This window comes from Emydura macquarii, unplaced genomic scaffold, assembly GCF_026122565.2.
Source record: "Emydura macquarii macquarii isolate MOO-44397 ecotype Brisbane River unplaced genomic scaffold, CSIRO-AGI_Emac_v2 contig_2897, whole genome shotgun sequence".
NCBI lineage: Eukaryota > Metazoa > Chordata > Testudines > Chelidae > Emydura > Emydura macquarii.
The window spans coordinates 18785771-18805613 of NW_027133034.1; the positions used below are offsets into that span (position 1 = coordinate 18785771).

Here is a 19843-nt window from a genome sequence, read left to right on the forward strand (position 1 = left end):
TTAGAACTTAGCTAACTATTCTATAGATGATGCATGAATCAGAGAAAATTCCACTGCACTCCCTCATAGCTGCATTAGCTCAGCAATGATAACAGAAGTAAAAATTAGTGAAATAATATTTTTGTCTGTAACATAAGAGAAGATATGAGTCAGAATACATAGATGGAAGAAAACTGTTGAGTGAGAAGGTGGCTTTCTGACCACAACCACATTTTAAATGACATAAGTACCCCTATGGTTTCAAGTACAATTTTTTTGACCCCTACTCAAAGACCACTTCTGTTTGGCAACTAATTTTTGTGGGTCCCTTGAGCAGTAATTTAAGAGACGTTTCAGCATACTGTATTTACAAACAGGAATCATGTTACCCACTGCTGAAACACAAACATCTCTAGGGTGGAAAGCAACATGCAGTACACAGCACACTTCACCACAGTGAGAATGGGAATTTTGGCCAATGAAACAGGGGTAAACCCCTTACAATTATGAAAAATGCTATGGAATGTTGAATGTCCACATAGAGCAAACAGGATTTTGGTTTTAAGGGGGTTGGGTCAGATTCACCCAAACTAGTGCAAGGTGATATGGGTAAATATCACATCCCTATACTGGCTAATCCCCTGCGCCCCAAGAAGAATCCACCTTGAGGAAGAGAATGTGAAGCCACTAATCTCACTTAATTTCTATTGGATCAGGACAGAACAGTTTTCATCTGTGCTCCTTTGCAGCCTCCACTAGGAGTAGGGTGGCCAATTAACAAATGTGAAAAATCAGGATGGGGTGGAGTGTAATAGGTGCTAATATAAGAAAAAGCCCCAAATATCAGGACTATCCCAATAAAATTGGGATATCTGGTCACCCCAACTAATAGATATGCAGAATCAGAACATCCCCGGTTGCTCTGGACATTCCCCTCCATGACCAATCCCATGCATCTTTCAAGGTCAGGAAGATGGATTGTGGCTGCTTTGCCGCACCACAATCTTACTGCTGGTTTGTACTTTACACTGCTCAAGGGTTTATACCAACAGAAGTTGGGATAGAGCCTGGCATGAATTTAGCCTGTTGTCTGAACGACTCACACATAGTAATCTTATTCTCTGCACTTATTCAATGCTTGGCATGCATAGATTTAAATCACTTTCCAGAGCTGGCAGAACATTATTACAGAATTCTTCACTAAAAATCCTACTTACTATTCTGAAGAGGAATGCCATTGAATGACACTGACTCTCTGTGTGATTAACACACACACATACCACTTCCTACCTATAGAGGAACTTCAGAGGACAGGACTGTATTTTTGTACATGTTGCAATAAACTCAGTTGGCTAGATTCTCATCCCTGTTACACTGATGTCAATTCAGAATCACTTCATTGACACTAGTGCAACTGAGATCAAATTGTGGCTCAGTGACTTTGCATTGTTGTCCTTTAATAATCGTCCTTTTAAAAAAATATAAAGATGGGTGTGATGTTTATACAGGCACTTTAATCAGAGAATGGTTGTATTTCATTTAAAAGTGTGGCAGTTAAATGTTAAAAGTAGAGAACTGGGTCAAAGAAACCTAAGATTTTTTTTTTGAATGCAAAACACACATACAGTATGTGAAATGTTCTACCCTAGTCTGTAAGAGGGAAGGGGTTTAACTAGCATTTCCTCTTCTGTAAATTTTCAGACTGGAATGCAATAGTACATCTGTATGGAATTAACATGGCATCTTTCCCTGATACATACAGATCCATGTGACTGCACAGCTAGAGTCTGTGATCTTGAGTCCTGATTTGGTTTACCTAGTAAAAATATCAGGATTGATTGTACCTTCAGGTCCAATAATTAAAAAGGATAATACAATCTTTCTAAAAAATAAAAACAAGAATCATTAGCCATCCTTGTAGTAGTTTCATCACTTATATCCTTATTTCTGCTTCAGAGACGCTCTTCAGCAGGCTAAACACCAAACCAAACACTTATATTTTCAGTTACTGCTAATAGATTCTAGACAATCAAGAAAATAGTGTTACGCTTTATCTAAATGATACCTTGAAACATTTCTTCTGATTCCCAACATCCCAGTGAGCATTCTTCTGGTGTAAGCAATTTGCTTTAAAAATACAGGTTTGATATATTAGATATAAAGATTGCTTTTCCCCCACAGATCTTTGGGTGTGATTTCATCACTGCATTACTCCAGTTTGATACTGCTCTAACGCAGTTGAAATCAGTGGAATTACACCAGCATAAAACCAGATTTATGCAATGGCAAATCAGTCCTGATATATGTTGTACTATTACAAGTTAATGATGCATTCCATAGAGATTGAGGAAAAAATATTATAGATATTTTCCATGTGTGTATTTATGCAGTCTTTTAAAACAGTCTCATTAACTACCAATTGGAGTTCTACATGTTGAGCACTTGCAGATTTGTACCCAAGTACATTTAGTATCTGACAATACTTAAATTTGCAAGTGGGCCAGAAGTTACAGATTTTATCTTCCATGGGGATGTGTTTATCTGTGTACCCAGGGACTGCCTCCATAACACTTGTGTACTTTAACACTTCAGTTTATCCTCTAAGATATTAAACCATCTAATTCTACACTAAATTATACCCCATACAAATCTACTGAAGCTGATGGGGCTGTAGTCTGTATAAGTCAGGGCAGAATTTGGCCCTAAAATACCCTGGTGGTGTTTTTCACTTCGTATTGCACTAGGAAAAGGAGAAAATTTAAAACAATTACGATTAATTTTGTTTTGTTCAGAATCATTTTAATTATATCATGTTACTGCCTACCCTTGGGCCTACAAGGGATTCTTTGGACTGCCTCTAAAATCTCTAGAATCTGTGGGGGTCAGAAATCTAAAACAGACAAAATAGAGACTTTAGGTAATGATACAGCCACTGGGACAATGAATGCAACTGTGACATTCAGTACAATAATGGGGGAATAGAGAGTTCACAGACTATTACTGAGCGTCAGTGTTATCCAGACTCACCTAAAGTCAGAGATATATTATTTCCTTGATTCTTATAATTGAAACTTTTATTGTATGTATTTTTATCTTCATATGGCATGGAGAAGCCATGGAGTGTGGAGCAGAGAACATTTTCAGGTTTTTCAGATGCCCAGTGCAGTCAATACATTGGCACTTGTGCTTCGTAACAATAATTCCTAGAATTTTTCTGCTGATCTAATTTACCCAACATCAAAGGATTATCTTGAAACTATAAGACATGACCTGAATGTACAAGATGATTACTGAGCTGATTTTAAAATGTTGTAGAATAAAAAATAGTAGGTATAACTCTGTGTGGATAAACAACTAAGAGAATATAGGTTTGAACCCCATGGTCTCATCTCAATGAGTTTTAGAGAATTTATGTCCCCTTTCTTTTTTAAGAGTATAATGAGGAGTTGAGTCAGCAAGCAGTAATTACAAAAAGCCCACAAAACCACTATTACTGAAATTCCATTTATCCATAAAATAATTAATGAACTACAAGGTAATTATTTGATTAAAACTTGATAAGGCAGAATCACTGCCCCTCTCCACTCTTGTTACAAGACCCGGGGACTAAAAGCATCCATAGCATCCATGATGGAGAGTCTCACACGGTTAGGGAATTTCCAGAGGGGGAAAAGAGTCAGTGCAGCCAGACCTACAACTCTCATCCTCTTTTTTTTTTTTTTTTTGCAGTCTGGTAAATGATTAATTATGGGCTTTACCCATAGACAAAGACACTACATCTGAGCAACTCTTTTGTATTTTATATTTTTTGTAGAACTTGACTCCTTTCAAAATAGATTGCACTATAAAGTATTTGATAAGTTTTTAATGAGATGCTGTTAGTTGTCCATTTCACTCGAGTCAGCACACACACACACACCATCCCTATTGCAACTCCCATTTCTGACAACATAAAATCCGTTAACTCTTTTTAATGGAAAGATGTGCTGCATTTCTCTCAGAGCACATATGAAGGGCAACTATTTCTATCAACCGAGGGACTTCTAAATTAAGGACATTTCACATTTGTTCTCTCTCACTTGCACAATTGGTACTTTATATACCCTGAGTACAAGAAAACACTTATACGTATCAGTTTTTTTATTTTTTCATCTCTAAAAAAAGAAATAGAGTGAAATATTCATATACAAAGTAATCAGATCAGTCTGTGCAGGAAAGAGTCAATATGCTGTAGGATATGTTACCTAAGTTTTCACTCATTAAGTTTTCACTCATGTTTACTGGAAACAGGATATGGTGCACCTGCATTAAAGATACACTCTAATGTGGTTGACAATATCACGCATCACAAAACTGGATTATCTTTTTTGGTAATTGGCAGGACTGTAGAACAGTTCTTCAGTATACTACACACTATCATTATTCATTATGTATTGACTTATTTTTATTGTCCATTGTAGAAAAGAAGTGCCTAAAGGCCTTAATAGGACAGAACCTTGTTTTGCAATGCACTATATAAGCAATTAGTAAGGCATTATCTTTTCCCTGAAGACTTACATGCTAAGATGACAATAAACATACGCAAGATAGAGAAGACGAAGGCAGTCAAAATATATAAAAATTGTTTATACAATAGACACAAATGTATAATACATTATTTTAAATTTAATGTAATATATGCACATCGAGTGTAACTGGCTACTCTAAGGCTATGCATTAAAAAAAAACTTAATTTAGGACCACATCCAGTTTGCCACCTCTGGAACTGGAGAGGGTTCTGGAACTGGAGAGGGTTCCAGAACAGGTAGTGGAAATGGTGTGGTTCCTTTGCACCAGGGCAGGAGGTGACGGGGAGCAAAGGTGGTGGAAGAAGCAAGAGGCAAGAATGTAAGGGGCTGTGTGGGGGTGGCACAGAGTTCAGCTCTGTATGGGGTTATCAAATCATCTCAGTGCCTTTTTCTTCCACAAAACACAATGGTTTCCGACAGATTTTAACCATAGTGTGTCTTCTGGTCATATGGGGCAGCTGTTGTCCAGTGAACATTCTGGAGTTTTTGTATGTGTACCTGGTCCTTTTTGGTTATGCAGCTAGATACTGGCCTTTGTTGATTGATCATGATGTCTTTTCAGCACATGCTAATAACTTTGAATCTCTGTTTTATCTGGAGGCAGACAGTATGTATAACTGAAAGGAGCCATTTTTCAATGCATTCAGTTTCCACATCATTACATCTGTGCCAGTGTTAGCTACCACATTATAAAATGCAGAGGTTTAGGTTATAGCCTTCCACTTTAGCTCTACTAACTTTTCATTGTAACACCTTCTCTGCCAAGTTACTGATTTATTATTAGTTTAGTGATACATTTTATCCCCAGTCCCGTGTAAATTTGGGAGAGTGTTCACTGCTGAACTGTGAAGTGTGCAGTTTAATTTAATCTGAAAATTCCATGTCTGGTGAATATAGAAACTGTAATGATTACAGATTTATTTGTATCCTCTAGTTTGATGTTTGAAGTACTTGGAACAACTGAGTTGTCAACTATCCACAATTCTATTCCACTACAGTAAACCCACGACTTGATGCTTCTGTGCTACTCCTAAGATTTTGTTGTTGGGAGACCCTGTGGTATTAGCAGATCTCACACTTCACTACACTTTTTTAATTTTTTTTTCTCATGCCAAGCCAGGCTATCACTTCCTTTTGCCATTTTTTACGTTTTTGTTTCAAGGAATCTTACCTGTATTCACTGTATTATTTCTTATTTAATTTTCTGATGTATAATCGTTTCTTTCCATTGATCATGAATCCACCCATTTCACAGTTTGTCTCAGTGATTTCATTATGGCTGTGTTTGAGATACACTGTACTGAGGCCATGCTTATTACTATATTATCCTTACTCTTACTGTATCTTCTTTCATGGTATCTTTTTTGCTTTTTGTAGGTAGATTCTCATTGCTTAGATGCACTTGTGCTTCTATTTTTTTATATATGCATAGGAAAGCATATCCACACTACTTTTTTTTCTGGCTTATAGTTGGTTTTCAGTTTACACAGTTGCAGTTTAAGTGACAGCCTCAGCATTGTTGGTATTGTATAATATAGCAGCTTACTATTATCACTCCTAAAGTCTTTTCATTTTGTATAAATCTAGCATGTACTTCTGCAAGTACTTTGGATGTATAAATGTGTCCCCTATTTCCCTTTGCCTCAACACTACCTTTATCCTGATTGCAATGTATCTACAGGCAAATTAACCAGATGCATGGATCATAATGGCATTGAGGTCCAGTAGATAAGATGATAGGACTCGGAAGAGCTGGATCTGCATTGCTGACCTTGAGCAAATCATTTAATCTTTGTACCTTGATTTCCCTATCTGTAAAATGGAGATTATGATCCTTTTTAATGTGCTTTGAAGTCTACAAAAGAAACTTACTGTACAAGATTAATTATAATTTATTTATTATACACTTACTATATATATATATATATATATATATAAAATTGACTATATAGATTAGAACTGCTCCCCCCATCATGATTCTTTGAGTGATTCTCACTTTTCCTCTCAGGAAAAACAAAAACATTTGTGTTTCAAAGGATTAGTTACAACCAAACAGGAAGTAACACAAGGATATTTACAATCTGTGTTATAATAGGAGATAGAAATCCAGTGTTTTGTGTTCCAGATGTATTTGTAAATTAGATACTGTATAGAATATCTCCCTTCACCACAGATAGGTGACACTATATACAGAAGACCAGATACTCTGCTTATGTAATCAATGTAGCTTTACTGAAGTTAATGGAGCTTTGTTAATTCACATTCTGGGCCGGATCCTAAATTGGTGTGATGTAGCATCATTATACATGAGTAGGCAGTTAAGATGTTTGATGTGGCTATATCATCTCTCCTTAGAAGCTCCCAATGCCTGTGATTTAGGCAGGTGCATGACACTGACCATGCATATGTAACATCTGATTTATTTTATTATTTTAACATATAATATTTTGAAACTTAGACTGCAAGTATGATGTGAGTTGAAATACCAGATGGGTGGGATATGCTCCCAGTATACCTTAATTAATAAATATTGGAAGATCAAAGTGGTACAGACCTACTGTAGCATTAGCAAAGTGGGAGCAAGGCCAGGTCATTGGTAGATCTTTGAAGCCGCAAGCCTTTTTTTTTAAATTATACAGTGAGGACCAACCAGATCTCACTCATTTGGGGAACATTTTAAAGCAAGTTTTAAAGATCTCCATATAACAATGAAGAATTTGCAAAGTACTAATACAGTGGTGACAAAAAACAGGTTTTCCTACCCACTTTCATGTATCACCCTCTAACATAACAGTGGAATGGGGCAAGATCACTTGACAACAAAGGTATTCTAGAGGATATTCTAAGGAAATAGCCCTGCAGAAATGTTTAGATATTAAAATACCACATTTTTTGTTTGACTGTTTTGTAATTCTTACAAATGCAAAGTTACATATCATATGCAAGTGAAGAACTTTAAGCACTAAGATATAACAAGGTGTTGCTTTCTCAAGTATCATCACCATCTATACTGCCACAAATACCTCCACACCAGTTTCAGTTTTAACAAACATGTCAGTGCTCCAAGACTGTTAACAAGGATAGAGATTGGTTGCAAGAAACAAAGGCAACATCACCACTGATGGGTGCAGGTGAGAGAGAAGGGATAAAATTAACTTAAGGAAAATATTAAAATATATCTGCAAAATCAAAGCTGGGCTTATAAAGAGACTAGTTAATATCAGTTGATTGGTAGAAGACATACACCTCAGTTTACAAGAGCTATATGTATTGTATGTTTATCATCAATATAGGTGTAATCAAATATTTTTTATATCTTATTGTAACCTTATTATTAAACATAAAGGTCCCAATTCTGCCACTCTTATTCACATTAATTACTTTGCTCTGCAAGTAGCCCCATTGCAATCAATAGAAGGTGGCAGAGTTTGGTTCTGATCTTTGTATAAAATCGTATTTTGTTAATCTACTATGTCCCTCTTGCTTTTGTTCTTTCTCATTTCCCTTCCTTCATGGGTTCTTTCTTTCTGCTACATACACCAATCCTGGTGTATATCTTTTCAGTGTCTTTTCTCTCTCATTTTTCTATTGTTTTATAATATCAAATTCATCTCCTCTTTCCTTCCTTTCTTCATGTTGTTAACGACTTCCTTCTTGTCTGTCTCATTCTTCTCATTTCCTCCTTCAGTCTCTCTTGTGATCTCTTACTAGATAATAGGGTAGAGTGGCAGTAAATCATGAAAGGCCTTAAAGACTAGAAGCTCGTGTCAGGTGTTGAGGTAAAGGGGAAGTCAGTGGAGCGTATGTCCACATGGCAATTAAAAACCCACGGTTGGCCTGGGCCAGATGACTCAGGTTCACAGGCTCAGACTAAGGAGCTGTTTAATTGCAGTGTTGATGGTTTGGGCTCAGGCTGCAACCCAAGCTCTGGGACTCTCCCATGTTACAGGGTCTTGGAGCCCAGGCTTCAGCTTGAGTCTGAATGTCTACATGACAATTAAACAGCCCCACAGCCTGAGCCCCATGAGCCCGAATCAGCTGGCATGGGCCAGCTGGGGATTTTTAATTGCTATGTGGACATAAGCTCCACTGACTTCCCCTTTACCTCAACAGAGGGAGCTGATGTCATCAGGAGTCTGAGCCAGGGAAATACTCTTGGCAGCAGCGTTTTGAATAGAGTTGAGTCAAGCAAGGTTGCAGTACACCAGGCCATAAAGGAGTTAAAGCAGTTAAAATGGAAATTGTGTGGTGAATGAGCTCCAGCTGTGTGGACAGACAAGAAAAGGCCTGAATGCGTGGATCCAGATAGAGGACAAAGATGACATCCAAGTTACAGGCCTGAGTAACAGAGGATGGTAGTTGTGTCCATAGTTTTGGAGAAAGAAGTGGGAGAGGATGGACAGGAAGAGTTCAAGAGCCCAATTTTGGCCATGTTGATTTTTAACATGACAACTGGACATTGCTAAAGAGATATCAGAAAGACAGGTTGAGATGTTGGATTGGATGGAGAGAGAGAGAGAGAGCTCATTAGAAAAAACAAACTAGATTTCTGAGTCATTGATACACTGATGGCAGTCAAAGCCATGCTTCCACAAGAGAGTACTTAGGGTGGAATTTTCAAGAGCCCCATATTTATGTCTACACTGCAATAAAATACCCATGGCTGGCCCGTATCAGCTGACTCAGGCTGCGTGTCTATAAAACTGCAGTGTAGACATTTGGGCTTGCGCTGGAGCCCAGGCTTTCAAACTTGGGAGTCCCACAACCTGGGCTCCAGCCTGAGCCGAAAGATGTATGCTGCAATTTTATAGCCTTGTGAGTCAGCTGACACGGGCCAGCCGTGGGTGCTTTATTGCAGTGTAGATGTGCCGTGTGACTTTGGAACCTAATTCCAACTTAGGCACTTAGAGCCTTAGTCTGATTGAGAATCAATAGATAATTCATAATTTACTCTATTGAAAGTGAGAACAACCCAGCAAAAAACAACCAACATCAATTTCACATCACAAACAGACTTTTTTGGGGGTTTGAAATATAAATCTCAAATATAATTTCACAATTTACCTCTTTTTTCAGTATTTTTCTTTTGCTCAATACTTTGCATCCCATTTTTAAAAATACTTATACTAAGGGAAGCCTAAAGTGGTTGTTTTCTGTTGGTGGTGGTGGTGGTTGTTTTTTTCAGGGAAGAGAAGGGAGGATTGCTTTGACAAAATTTGGGAATCCTTGCCCTATATAAATATCAGAAAAAATAGTGAGGATAATTATTTGCACTAGTGTCAAAACAAGGTGTATTGAAATGGCACTAAAAACATAAATGAGATTACATAATAGGTAAGTGTCTTTGAAGAACAGGTAAATCAGGTAGTGGAACGTTTTCCATAAACGAGTGGTTACAGAGAGCTTTAAAAGAATCTGGAAAGCAAAATAGAAAAGAAGAAAGAAAAGGCACACTCTTGATGGACGAGAGTCTTTATCTCTTAAAAATTGTTGGCTTTCTCTTCAACCACTTGTGAAATGTAAATATATAGAATAACACTTAAAAGCACATGATTATTTTCATTTAAAAGTTATTTTGTTGTAGTTTGCTTACAATTGACTAGCAAATTGCAATCTGTGCAGTACTATTTTGCTTCCCTCACAGCTGGAAACTTTGTCAGCCAGTTATATTTTGTTATCAGAGTAGCCATTTTACAATTTTAAATGACTAAATGTATGCGATGTGGTATCAAATGTACACACAAGTTGAAAAGAAATTATGGATCTAATCCTGCAGTTCTTGTTCAGGAGAGTAACTTTAAATGCAATGAAATACTTTTCTAAAGCACACGGTTCTTCCACTATAGAGTCAATGTTCTTAATTCTATATAATAAAAGCAAAGTAATATGAAAGTAAGTTGAGTAAGAACAAGCATAGGAGAACATCCTGTTTGATTAAAAGGAAGATCATATGGGCAACAGCTCAAATGGACATGGATTCTATTTTAGTAAAGTAGTAGTATGACAAATCACACTTTGCACTATTCTTAGAGTACAGTACTAATAAACTAGGACCATATATACTTAGTAAAAAGTCAAGTTGTTAAGAGAAAAAAAAAAGTACATCCCCAAAATAGCCAGTTTTCAACCTGGAATGTCTGATATATCGAAGTTTATCCTTGACTGTTTCCTGCACAGAGAGGAAATAAGATTTCAGGAACTCTTTATATCACTATTGGTAAAATGTGGCATAGAGCTTCAGCTATTTGGGGAAAGTCCTAAGGGTGAAGCAGTAACCATGATAGCATCCTCAGTAGCATTGTGGTCACTCAAGAGTGTCAGCTTAAAAGAATGAAAAGTGAAGGTCCTGCATTTATCATCAGATCAATGACAAATGTGTGTTTAAAAAAAAACAAACCACCACACAAAACCAAAACCACCCCTGGTTTAGTTGGGTCAGACTCAGGAACGTTTAAGGTGAATTTAGGCCAGATTTTGAGCACGTGTTGTTCAATTTTCAACAAATCTGGGTACATTGATGGTTTTGGGTGGTAACCAAGCAAACATAGGCAAGAAATCAGGCGACCCAGCTGATTCTGGCTTTGGTGTTTGAGGTTTATTTGAAACAGAAAGGCAAAGCAATCTCCTAAGGATGTGAATCCAAGCAAAGTAAAGAAAGTTTTCAAATCCTAACAGCAGCATCTCCCTGATTGTTATTATTATCCAGGCCTTCTAGGGAAGTCATCGAACTCATTTAAATACACATGGTTAAAAAGACAGAAGATGGAAATCTGACTAGGCTCCACTCCTGGTGTCCTCATTTAACTGCTGCGGTTTCACTCCGCCACTGCACGGACGCCTCCTGGAAGAATAAACATTCATTGTGTGGGCTCCCCAACGCATTGCAACCCCTCCTCCCCTCTACTGGAATTAGAACAAAGTCAGGCAAAAGGTCAGGGAGGGAAAGCGAGCGATTACACGCCCTTTTCACTGCGGGTAACGCTCCAATTTCCTCGACAGACCTCGGATCGGCTGCGGGACGCGGCTCCCAGAAGCAAAGGGGCTGCGCTGCGGTTCTCGCCTTGTGGCCAGAGAACTAACCCCGCAAACGCCTTGTGTGTCTCAGTGAGCAGGGGCTGGGGGCTTCTTGCATGTGAGGTTGCGGAAGGGTCGGTGCGTGCGAGAGCAACGTGTGTGTGTGTGTGTGTGTGTGTGTGTGTGTCCCAGACAGAGAAGAGGCGGGATTCGCTTTGGGGGCCGCTGCGCGTTGACTAAGTCTCTGCAAAGGCAGCTCCAACTCCGCGCCCCCCTTTGCACGTGGACCGGGGGGAAGGGGCTGCTCGCCGCCAGGGGTGGCTAAGGGAAGAAAGAAACGGAGGGACCGAGGCAGCGCTTGGAAAGGGAAAGGAGCCCCCGCCACAGCGCCCTCCCCTCAGCGGCCCCACGCCCCCCAGCAGCCGCAGCTGTTGCCCCGAGGAGCGGGGGTTGGGGGTGGAGAAAGGTGAAGTTGTAAAATCAGCGGCCTGTGGAATAAAACAACGGACACCCCCGCGCCCCACCTCCTCCCTCTTATAGCCGCCTCCTCACCCAGCCCCCCCCCCCCCCGACTTCCGCCCCTCCCCCGCAGCCCCTCCTCCTTTTCCCCACCTCCCCAGTCTCGTGCCGCCGCTGCCCCGGTCCTCAGCCCCCCTCGCCACTCCCTCCCCCCCAGCCCCTCTCGCTGGCTGCTGCCCGCGGCGCTCCCACGTGTGCGGAGCTGCGCTTTGCTGCCCACTGACAGGCGGCCGCGGCCGCCCTGCCTCAAAACCCTCCCGCGCCTGCAGTCGCATCCTTCAGCTTCACTCCTCCCCGGAGCAGCTTCTCCGTGCCCCCGGAGCCGCCTCTCCGGGACCCGTCTGTCAAACCGCGTCCTCCTGCTCCTCGGCCGGGACCGCTCTGCCCTCGGGCCGGCTCGGCTCGGCTCGGCTCGGCACAGCTGCGGGGCAGCCTGGCTTTGCCCTCGTGACTCCTCGCGCTGCCGGCGGCGGGGCTGGGGCCGCGGCCGCTTTTCGCCCGCCCGCTTTTTGTCACTACCCCCGCGGTGGGGGGCGATGCAGCCTGCAGCCGGCGGCGCCCCAGTGCGTGATTTGCCCGCGGCGCCCTGCTGCTGAAGGCGCTGCCGAAGAGGCTGGTTGCGGCGGAGTCGCTCCCGGCCAGGTGAAGAGGGAGCCGCGGCCGCTCCGCCCGCCCCCCCCCAGCTGCCGGCGGGGAAGTTTTCGGTACTTTGCCCTCCGGCCTCCCTCCTGCTCGGTTTTCCCGTCTCTCCAGGCGCAGGATGGGGAGACGGCGGGGGCTTTGCCCACAGCCTTATTTCTTGTGGCTGGGCTGCGTCGTGCTGTGGGCGCAGGGAGCAGCCGGGCAGCGGCAGCAGCAGCAGCAGCAGCAGGTCCGACCCGCGGGGGGAGCCGACGCCATCTACCCAGCCTCGGAATATCGGGAGGACGGGGCAGGAGCCGCCGCCAGCCGGGTCCGCAGGAGAGGCCAGCAGGATGTGCTCAGGGGGTAGGGAAGCGCTCTGCCGCAAACGCACTTCCATGCAGCCGCAGCCTCCTCCCAAGAAAGCCACCCAGTGCACAGGCAGCCCTTTCCCGGCCGCCTCCGTACATCCCCGCGCCACAAGCCGCTCCGCGTAACCCGCTCTTTACAAGCGCCCCCGTTCAGTCCACAGCTGCTTCCATGCACACTCCTCCCTCCCGCCGCAATCCATCCAGGCGTCCACAGCCCCAGCCGGGCAAGCCCCATTCACCAACACCTCCGTGGAATCCATTGCCAAGCCGTGGAATCTCACAGCCACCTTCCCGCAATTCACAGCTGTCTCCTTGTAGCCCCCACTTCACAACCACAACCAGTGGCTTGCGTGTGTCTTCTGCACACCCGACCTTTCCTTGCAAACTCACTGATTAGTCTCGTTACATGTTGTTTTAATTCTAAGTTTTGGCCACGATTTAAAAAAAATAGCTTCTTAGATATTGTGATTATGTTTGAAAATAGTCATTTGCTTGCAAAGGTAAATGTGAAAAAGAGGTGCTAATAACAAGTAACAAACGTGTCAAATATTGCTTCAGTTTTGTGATCACGGGTATTACAGCCTTAAAAGACTTTTGGTGTAGACTTTGTTCTGCATGTTAAAGGATGTCCTTAGTTAATATCTGCTGGAGAAATGTACTGTGCAAAAAGCTTGTGTTGGTTATGGTTTGAGGTGTTTTGGGTAGTTAAACGTTTCTAATTATAGACTTCATGACCAATCATCTCTAGCTGAAAACTGTCCCTTGGTGACATATGGTGGTGTAAAATGAGTTTTGAGAAAAGTGTGTTTTTGCAATAATATTTTAAAGGACTATTTGTATACACATGGGACCAGATTCATGCTTGGAGTAACTGCTAACTCCTCTGATTTCAGTGGATGAAATCACCAGGGATGAATTTGGCCTGTTGTTACACTTCCTCTCCCCCATTCACCTTTGGAAAAATTGCAGCAATATTGAATGAAATGGTTTGATTGCACTTCTTGCAAAAGAGGAGGGTTTTGTTTGGTTCGAGGAGGAATTTTGGTTTAAGTGGAGGGGGGGGTATGTTTTCTTTGTTTTTGGGGGGAGAAGGGAGTTGTTTGCTTTGGTTTGGCAGGGCAACATACAGTTTTTGTTTTGTTATACGTGGCCTGTAGATTGCTTCTCTTCTGTATATGTAAAACTGTGGCTTGCCTTTACATTGACCAACTTTTTTGTGTGCACATTTATTTGTATGTATGTGACAGGCCAAACGTGTGTGGCTCTAGATTCCACTCCTACTGTTGCCCAGGATGGAAAACACTCCCTGGAGGAAATCAGTGTATTGTTCGTAAGTGTCTGACTTTAGGTTTTTACAATATTAGACCTATATCTTTTACAATCTTAGAACTAAATAACCTTCTCCGAATATTTCTGCTTCATCCAGTATAAAATAGTGGAATATATCTTGTAATTAATTTTGGCAAGTTCAGTTTTCTAGTTTACACTTCAAAAAAGAAATGATAGATTTAGTGGCTCACAGTTAGCATAACTGAAGCCTTGGCAAATCACTGTATTTTGTTTGGGGTATTCCTAAGAGGAATGGATCCATTTAGTTTAAAAAATTCATAAATCAAGTGATCAACACTAAGAAAAATATCCAAATGTTAAGCAAATGGGATCTGAAGTTTTCTAAAACTTCTGTGGTAAATTTGGAATTACAATATAATGTTATAATATTACAATATAATGATATGATAGGAATCTTTTTAAGATCTTTGGGTGTTCATTTATTTTCCAGCTTGTCATTTTAGTTGTGTTTTAATAGTTTTAGTATAATAGTGTTTTAATGGGGGCTCAGTGATTATTGCACTGGTCATGCTAAATTTTGTGCTGACAGATCTGGCTATTGTTGACATGGCTTGGCAAAAAAAAGGAAAGTCTGCTGAACAGTCTATTTAAGAAAAATTGTCTACCTAGAAAGGAAATATAAAATTAAGGGTTTTTTTTTTTTTTGCCTGTTAAATTACTGTCCATTTCAGAAGTGTGCTTTTTGCTCTTTGAACTTCAGCTTTAATGGAAGCTGCACCTACTCATCCTATCTTTTTACTAACCTCTGTTACTTGATCAGTTTTCCTAATAAATACATCAGATTTCCAATTCAAGAACACATTGCTCTCCAGTTCTGCTGTGATGTGTGTTGTTGTGCCTCATCTAACAAATCATACATTCAGTGGGGGATGGGAAGAAAATCCATTGGCTTCTACAAGTCAGAGATGGAAAGACCTACCTTATCATTGAGGTCATTTATCTTGGCAGCACATGACTACTGGCCTTTTCACTTTCATTTATTTTACATAGTTAAGTCAATCTTGTTAACATTATCTCCAATTACACCTGATATCATTGATCTTAATTAGGTTGATGGTAATATTTTACAGGCAAAGGTAATTATGCAATTCAGAAGACAACAATCCAAGTTAGCTATGGAATATAGGAGCATCTGAGTGTGCATAATTCTATTTATTGTCTTTTGTGGGTTAAAGTTGACTCTTATGGTTACTTTAATGTAAAATATGAACAATCTATAGGGGCACATTTTTAAAGGTGTTTAGGTTCCTAAAGATGTATATGGGGTGCCCCATGAGATTTTTCAAAGCACCTGGAAGCCTAATTCTCATGGTAATCTTTAAAAATCTGGCCAGTAGTGCATACTAAGGACCTGATCCTGGATTCTCTTCACATTTGACTTGTGTGATTTATTTGCACAAAGGGCCCTATCCTGCTCCCATTGAACTCAGTGATAAAAGTCCTGTTGTCCGTAGTAGTGCAGATTTGGACCAAAATGACTGAGATTGGGTAAATTGTTAGCACATGACCCTGTTTTTAATAGATCTTTTTTGTTATGAAACAGTTTAGGAACAGAATTCTACATTCATAGTATGCTTTTGTTGTGACCATAGCCTCCTTTAGAACACTTTATAGTTACAGCCATTTAGTTTGGCCAAAAGGCTATCTCCACTGGCAACATCCCAGTGGAGATGCAGCTTACTACCAGCAAAGAGTTCTTTTGCTTGTATAACTCATACCAGTTCCCCAAATGGCATAAGCATTTTTTTTGTTCCAGTATAAATGTGCCTACACTAGGTCTTTTTGCCAGTGTAAAAAATGTAAAGAATCACACCCTTGCCAACATAATTACACTGGCAAAAGTTTCTAGTGTAGACCTGGCCTTAATAAGGAAATTGAGCTGTCCCATTTTTTTGGGGGATGATCAATGATTTAAATCAACTTTGGGTCCTGGTTGTTGGCCATGTATTGTAATTCAGATGCCTGACTCTTGCTTTTCAGTTAGCCAGTGAAAAAGAGAGGATTCTGTTTTTGCATCAGTCATGGTGATACCACTAATTTTAACAAAACAGTGAATTCACATGAATTCTCTTCCTCTCCCCTCACCAGAAAATGGGAATTCCTTCAATGATATTTTTCCCCTCAAATCTATTCCCTTCGATAGTGATGTTAGTTCAGCTTCTCCACCCACAGTTTCTATAAAAAGAGTTGGTATCTGTATATTCTGATTTTTGAATATCGGATTCAAAATGGTATCTTTGTGAGTCTGCTGGAATGATACAGATGAATAGATTTTCTTCATAGAAAATTTATTCATCAAGGTTTTTGTTGTGGTAACTGTCTGAGGACAGTAAAGGGCATGTGTTTATGGCACAAATGGTGCCTAAAGACTCCTTTGCAAACAAGGTCTTCAGTCTGGTTTTATTTTAAATTTGTTTTTGCTGTTATACTTCTGTGATGTCAGCTTAGGAGGTGATCTCTCTCTGCTTAGATATCTTGGAAAAGATATTTGAGGTGGAATATTTAATTTGCCCATTCCAATTCCTGGGAAATGGTGAGAAACCTATTTACTGATAACATGTCAGGTGGAATTTCATATGGAGGTTATAATATACCTGAGGATTAGCTAAATTTTTGTAAAGCTAGTGTGATGTTCCCCTCTGCAATCTGGACTGGTTAATTGTTGTCACCCCATCCCTCACTCTTGGAGCCTGTCTTTGATGTGAGAATCCCTACTCCTGGGCAGCTCATACACAGCATATAGCATGTAAATTGCTCCCAATTCAGTGAATGAGTGCCTCTAGCCAGCCTAGGGTTGCATCTGGAATTGTGCAATGGTATGACCCCAGTCAATTTCCCCAGTCCCAGATGCAACCCTAGGAACTGCTGTCTTACAGTGTTCAGTGCTGCATGCTGCAAACTCATACGTTGGTCAATTTATCAAAGAGATTGATATGCACCAGTCTTGTCACTTCAAATGGAGTCTCTAACACCCCCTAAACCAAATGCACTGCTTTAGATAAAACAAACAAATTTATTAAGTACAGAAAGATTTTAAGTGATTATAAGTCAGAGGAACGCAGGTCAGATTCGATCGAGAGAACTAAGCTTAACACTTTCAGCAGCCTTACAAACTCAGATGATTCTCACCACAGGCTGGCTGGTCTGCCTCCAGCCAGGCCCTCCCCTTGTGATCATCACTTCCGTTGCTTGGTGGTGTTTGTAGATGGAGGTGGAAGAGAGAGAGAGAGAAATTGCAAAATGTTTCTCTTTTTTAAAATGTTACTTCTCCCCTCTGGGGATTTGCCTCCCCTTCAGGGTTAGGTGACAAACAATGTCCTTGTATGGGTTCATCCATGTCCTGAATTAGTGAACATTACTTTATCTTGGCTCCAAGCTGGCCAGGGAAAAGGGGGAGTGGCTCACTTGAGGGTCCCTTTGATCCTTTGTTGATACCTAAGCCAGTCCTTTGTTCCTGGAATGCTGCATAGCTGGGCTTATTCTTTGCGTGCTTTAGTGAAGTGTGAACTGCTCCTCTGCTCCAGGAAAGTTTTTGCCTGAATCAGTTTTACCCTATAAAGACACATCTTTGGGAACATTACATAACGGATAACCATACACATGGTTCATAACCATACACATGACATTGCAACAAACATATTACTATAACAATAGTGCTTGCTATGTCATGAGCATTCCAAAAACATCTTACATGACATACTCTGCATTAAACAATACACAATGACGCCATAAGGATGTACGTGAGGGTGCAGTGTGTCACAGCTAGATTAATAATTTGCCATATATTCCTTGAAAATAGTTAATTTCAGCACAGATTACACTGAGACATTCCACTGCATTGCAACTTCTATCTAAAAATGTTCATCAGTTTAGAAATGATAATCCAGTTATTAAGCTAGCAGGTCTCTGAGTACTTCCATCATTTTATAATTAATACATCCAATTAGATAGGAGATATTTTATGTAACATTTTTCTGAATCAAATTCATTGAAGTTTAGATCAACAGAGGGTAAGGATGTGCAGGGACAACATATTCATAGATGGAAGTGGGTGGTTTTTGATGTCTCTCTGTGGTGCACCTGCTAACCAACTGAAGATTGATATTTATGGGCTGCAAATGTGAGCTAGGGATTGTGTGACTTTAATGGCATTGATAAGGAGCTTCTGTTTTGAGGGGAAAGGAGTTAAACAAGTTGGTAAATCTCCTAGAGAGAACACTTTAACTTGGCCAATGGAGCAAGAAAACAACATACTTTATTTTTGCTTTGCTAAGAAAGTTAGATTTCTTCTCCTTTCATTAATATTTTTTCTAAAGCCAGAATCCGGAATACAAAATTCTGGGACAGATGCTGTCCCTATTTCGCTTTCTCTGGTACGTGCTTGGAAACCAATTTTTCACACTCAGTTTCCTTTGCATTCTTCAACCAGGAAGAATAGGGTTTCTGTCCCTTTTCCACTTCAACAGAACTAGTGGAGATGTTAGGCCTCCAAAACATGTGGCTATCCCAAGAACCATGGGACCGAGGTCATCCACATATTGAGTCTGCATTTGTACTGTCTCCTACAAGAACCTGTTCGACAGTGGTGTTCCTGTGTGGTGCTGGCTCAACTAATGTTCTGAGACTTGTATTCCATCCCTTGTACAAAATCCTGCACAACATTTATTTGGACTTAATCAGGACAGAGGTCACAATTTGGCCCTTGGGATTTTTGTGCTTCTATAGTTGTTCTGTGAGTGGACCATCCATTAGAGTCGGTGGGAAATGCGCATGCATAAAGTTAGTAGTAGACAATTAATATTAGCACAGCCCATTACATAACATAATATATGTACTGCCCAGAGAATTTTATAAACTCTCATCCTAATGACAATATGGAAGTGTTGGTTTGCTTGTCTGATTTCATGAATTCTTTATAGGAAGGTTTTTTAGAGGGATAATACAACATCTGGCAGGCCCCAAATGTGACCGTCATCCTCTCTCAAAATGTCAACTTGACCTTTAAAATCCATCCTTAATCAGGAAAGGATAAGAAATTCTGCAAAATGCAGTCTGAAATCATTTTAAAATTAACTTATTTTGAAATATGTGACCCAAACAAAACCCATTCAATAATCTGAATTTGTAACATGAAATGCTTTTTGTATTTGGAGAGCATCATGTGCATTCAAAATTCAGTTTTCTACTTGGATTGTCTAAAACTTATAATTTTAACTCTATTCCATTACTTGTTTTGGAGGCTGTTGTTTCTAATTAGAATTTTTTTTTCCAATTTTCAGGCCATCATTTGGAGAGTTATATTTTGATACTAGCTATTTTGAGAGTGTTGCTTTGAATTTGATCACAGAAATGATTTACTAAAAATCTGTGCTATTTTTGAGTTTTTATTTTGGCATATATCTAATGTGTTGTTTAATTGCA

General features: G+C 40.3%; 1 protein-coding gene and 1 long non-coding RNA gene across 3 annotated transcripts in view; one reads left to right on the forward strand and one right to left on the reverse strand.

Moving 5' to 3' along the window:
* Positions 1-10961: 10961 nt before the first annotated feature.
* On the reverse strand, positions 10962-11728 carry LOC137167212 (uncharacterized). The gene is made up of 2 exons (XR_010924057.1): positions 11549-11728; positions 10962-11388 (listed from the first exon to the last, which is right to left on the reverse strand). It is a non-coding gene; the product is annotated as an uncharacterized lncRNA (long non-coding RNA).
* Positions 11729-12570: 842 nt separating this feature from the next.
* Positions 12571-19843, forward strand: part of FBN2 (fibrillin 2) — a 277388-nt gene continuing 270115 nt past the window's right edge. For both annotated transcript variants that reach the window (XM_067569251.1, XM_067569252.1), the window contains exons 1-2: positions 12571-13067; positions 14320-14402. In XM_067569251.1, coding sequence (XP_067425352.1) covers positions 12841-13067; positions 14320-14402 — 310 coding nt within the window. In that variant the 5' untranslated portion in view covers positions 12571-12840. The remainder of the gene's footprint in view (positions 13068-14319; positions 14403-19843) is intronic.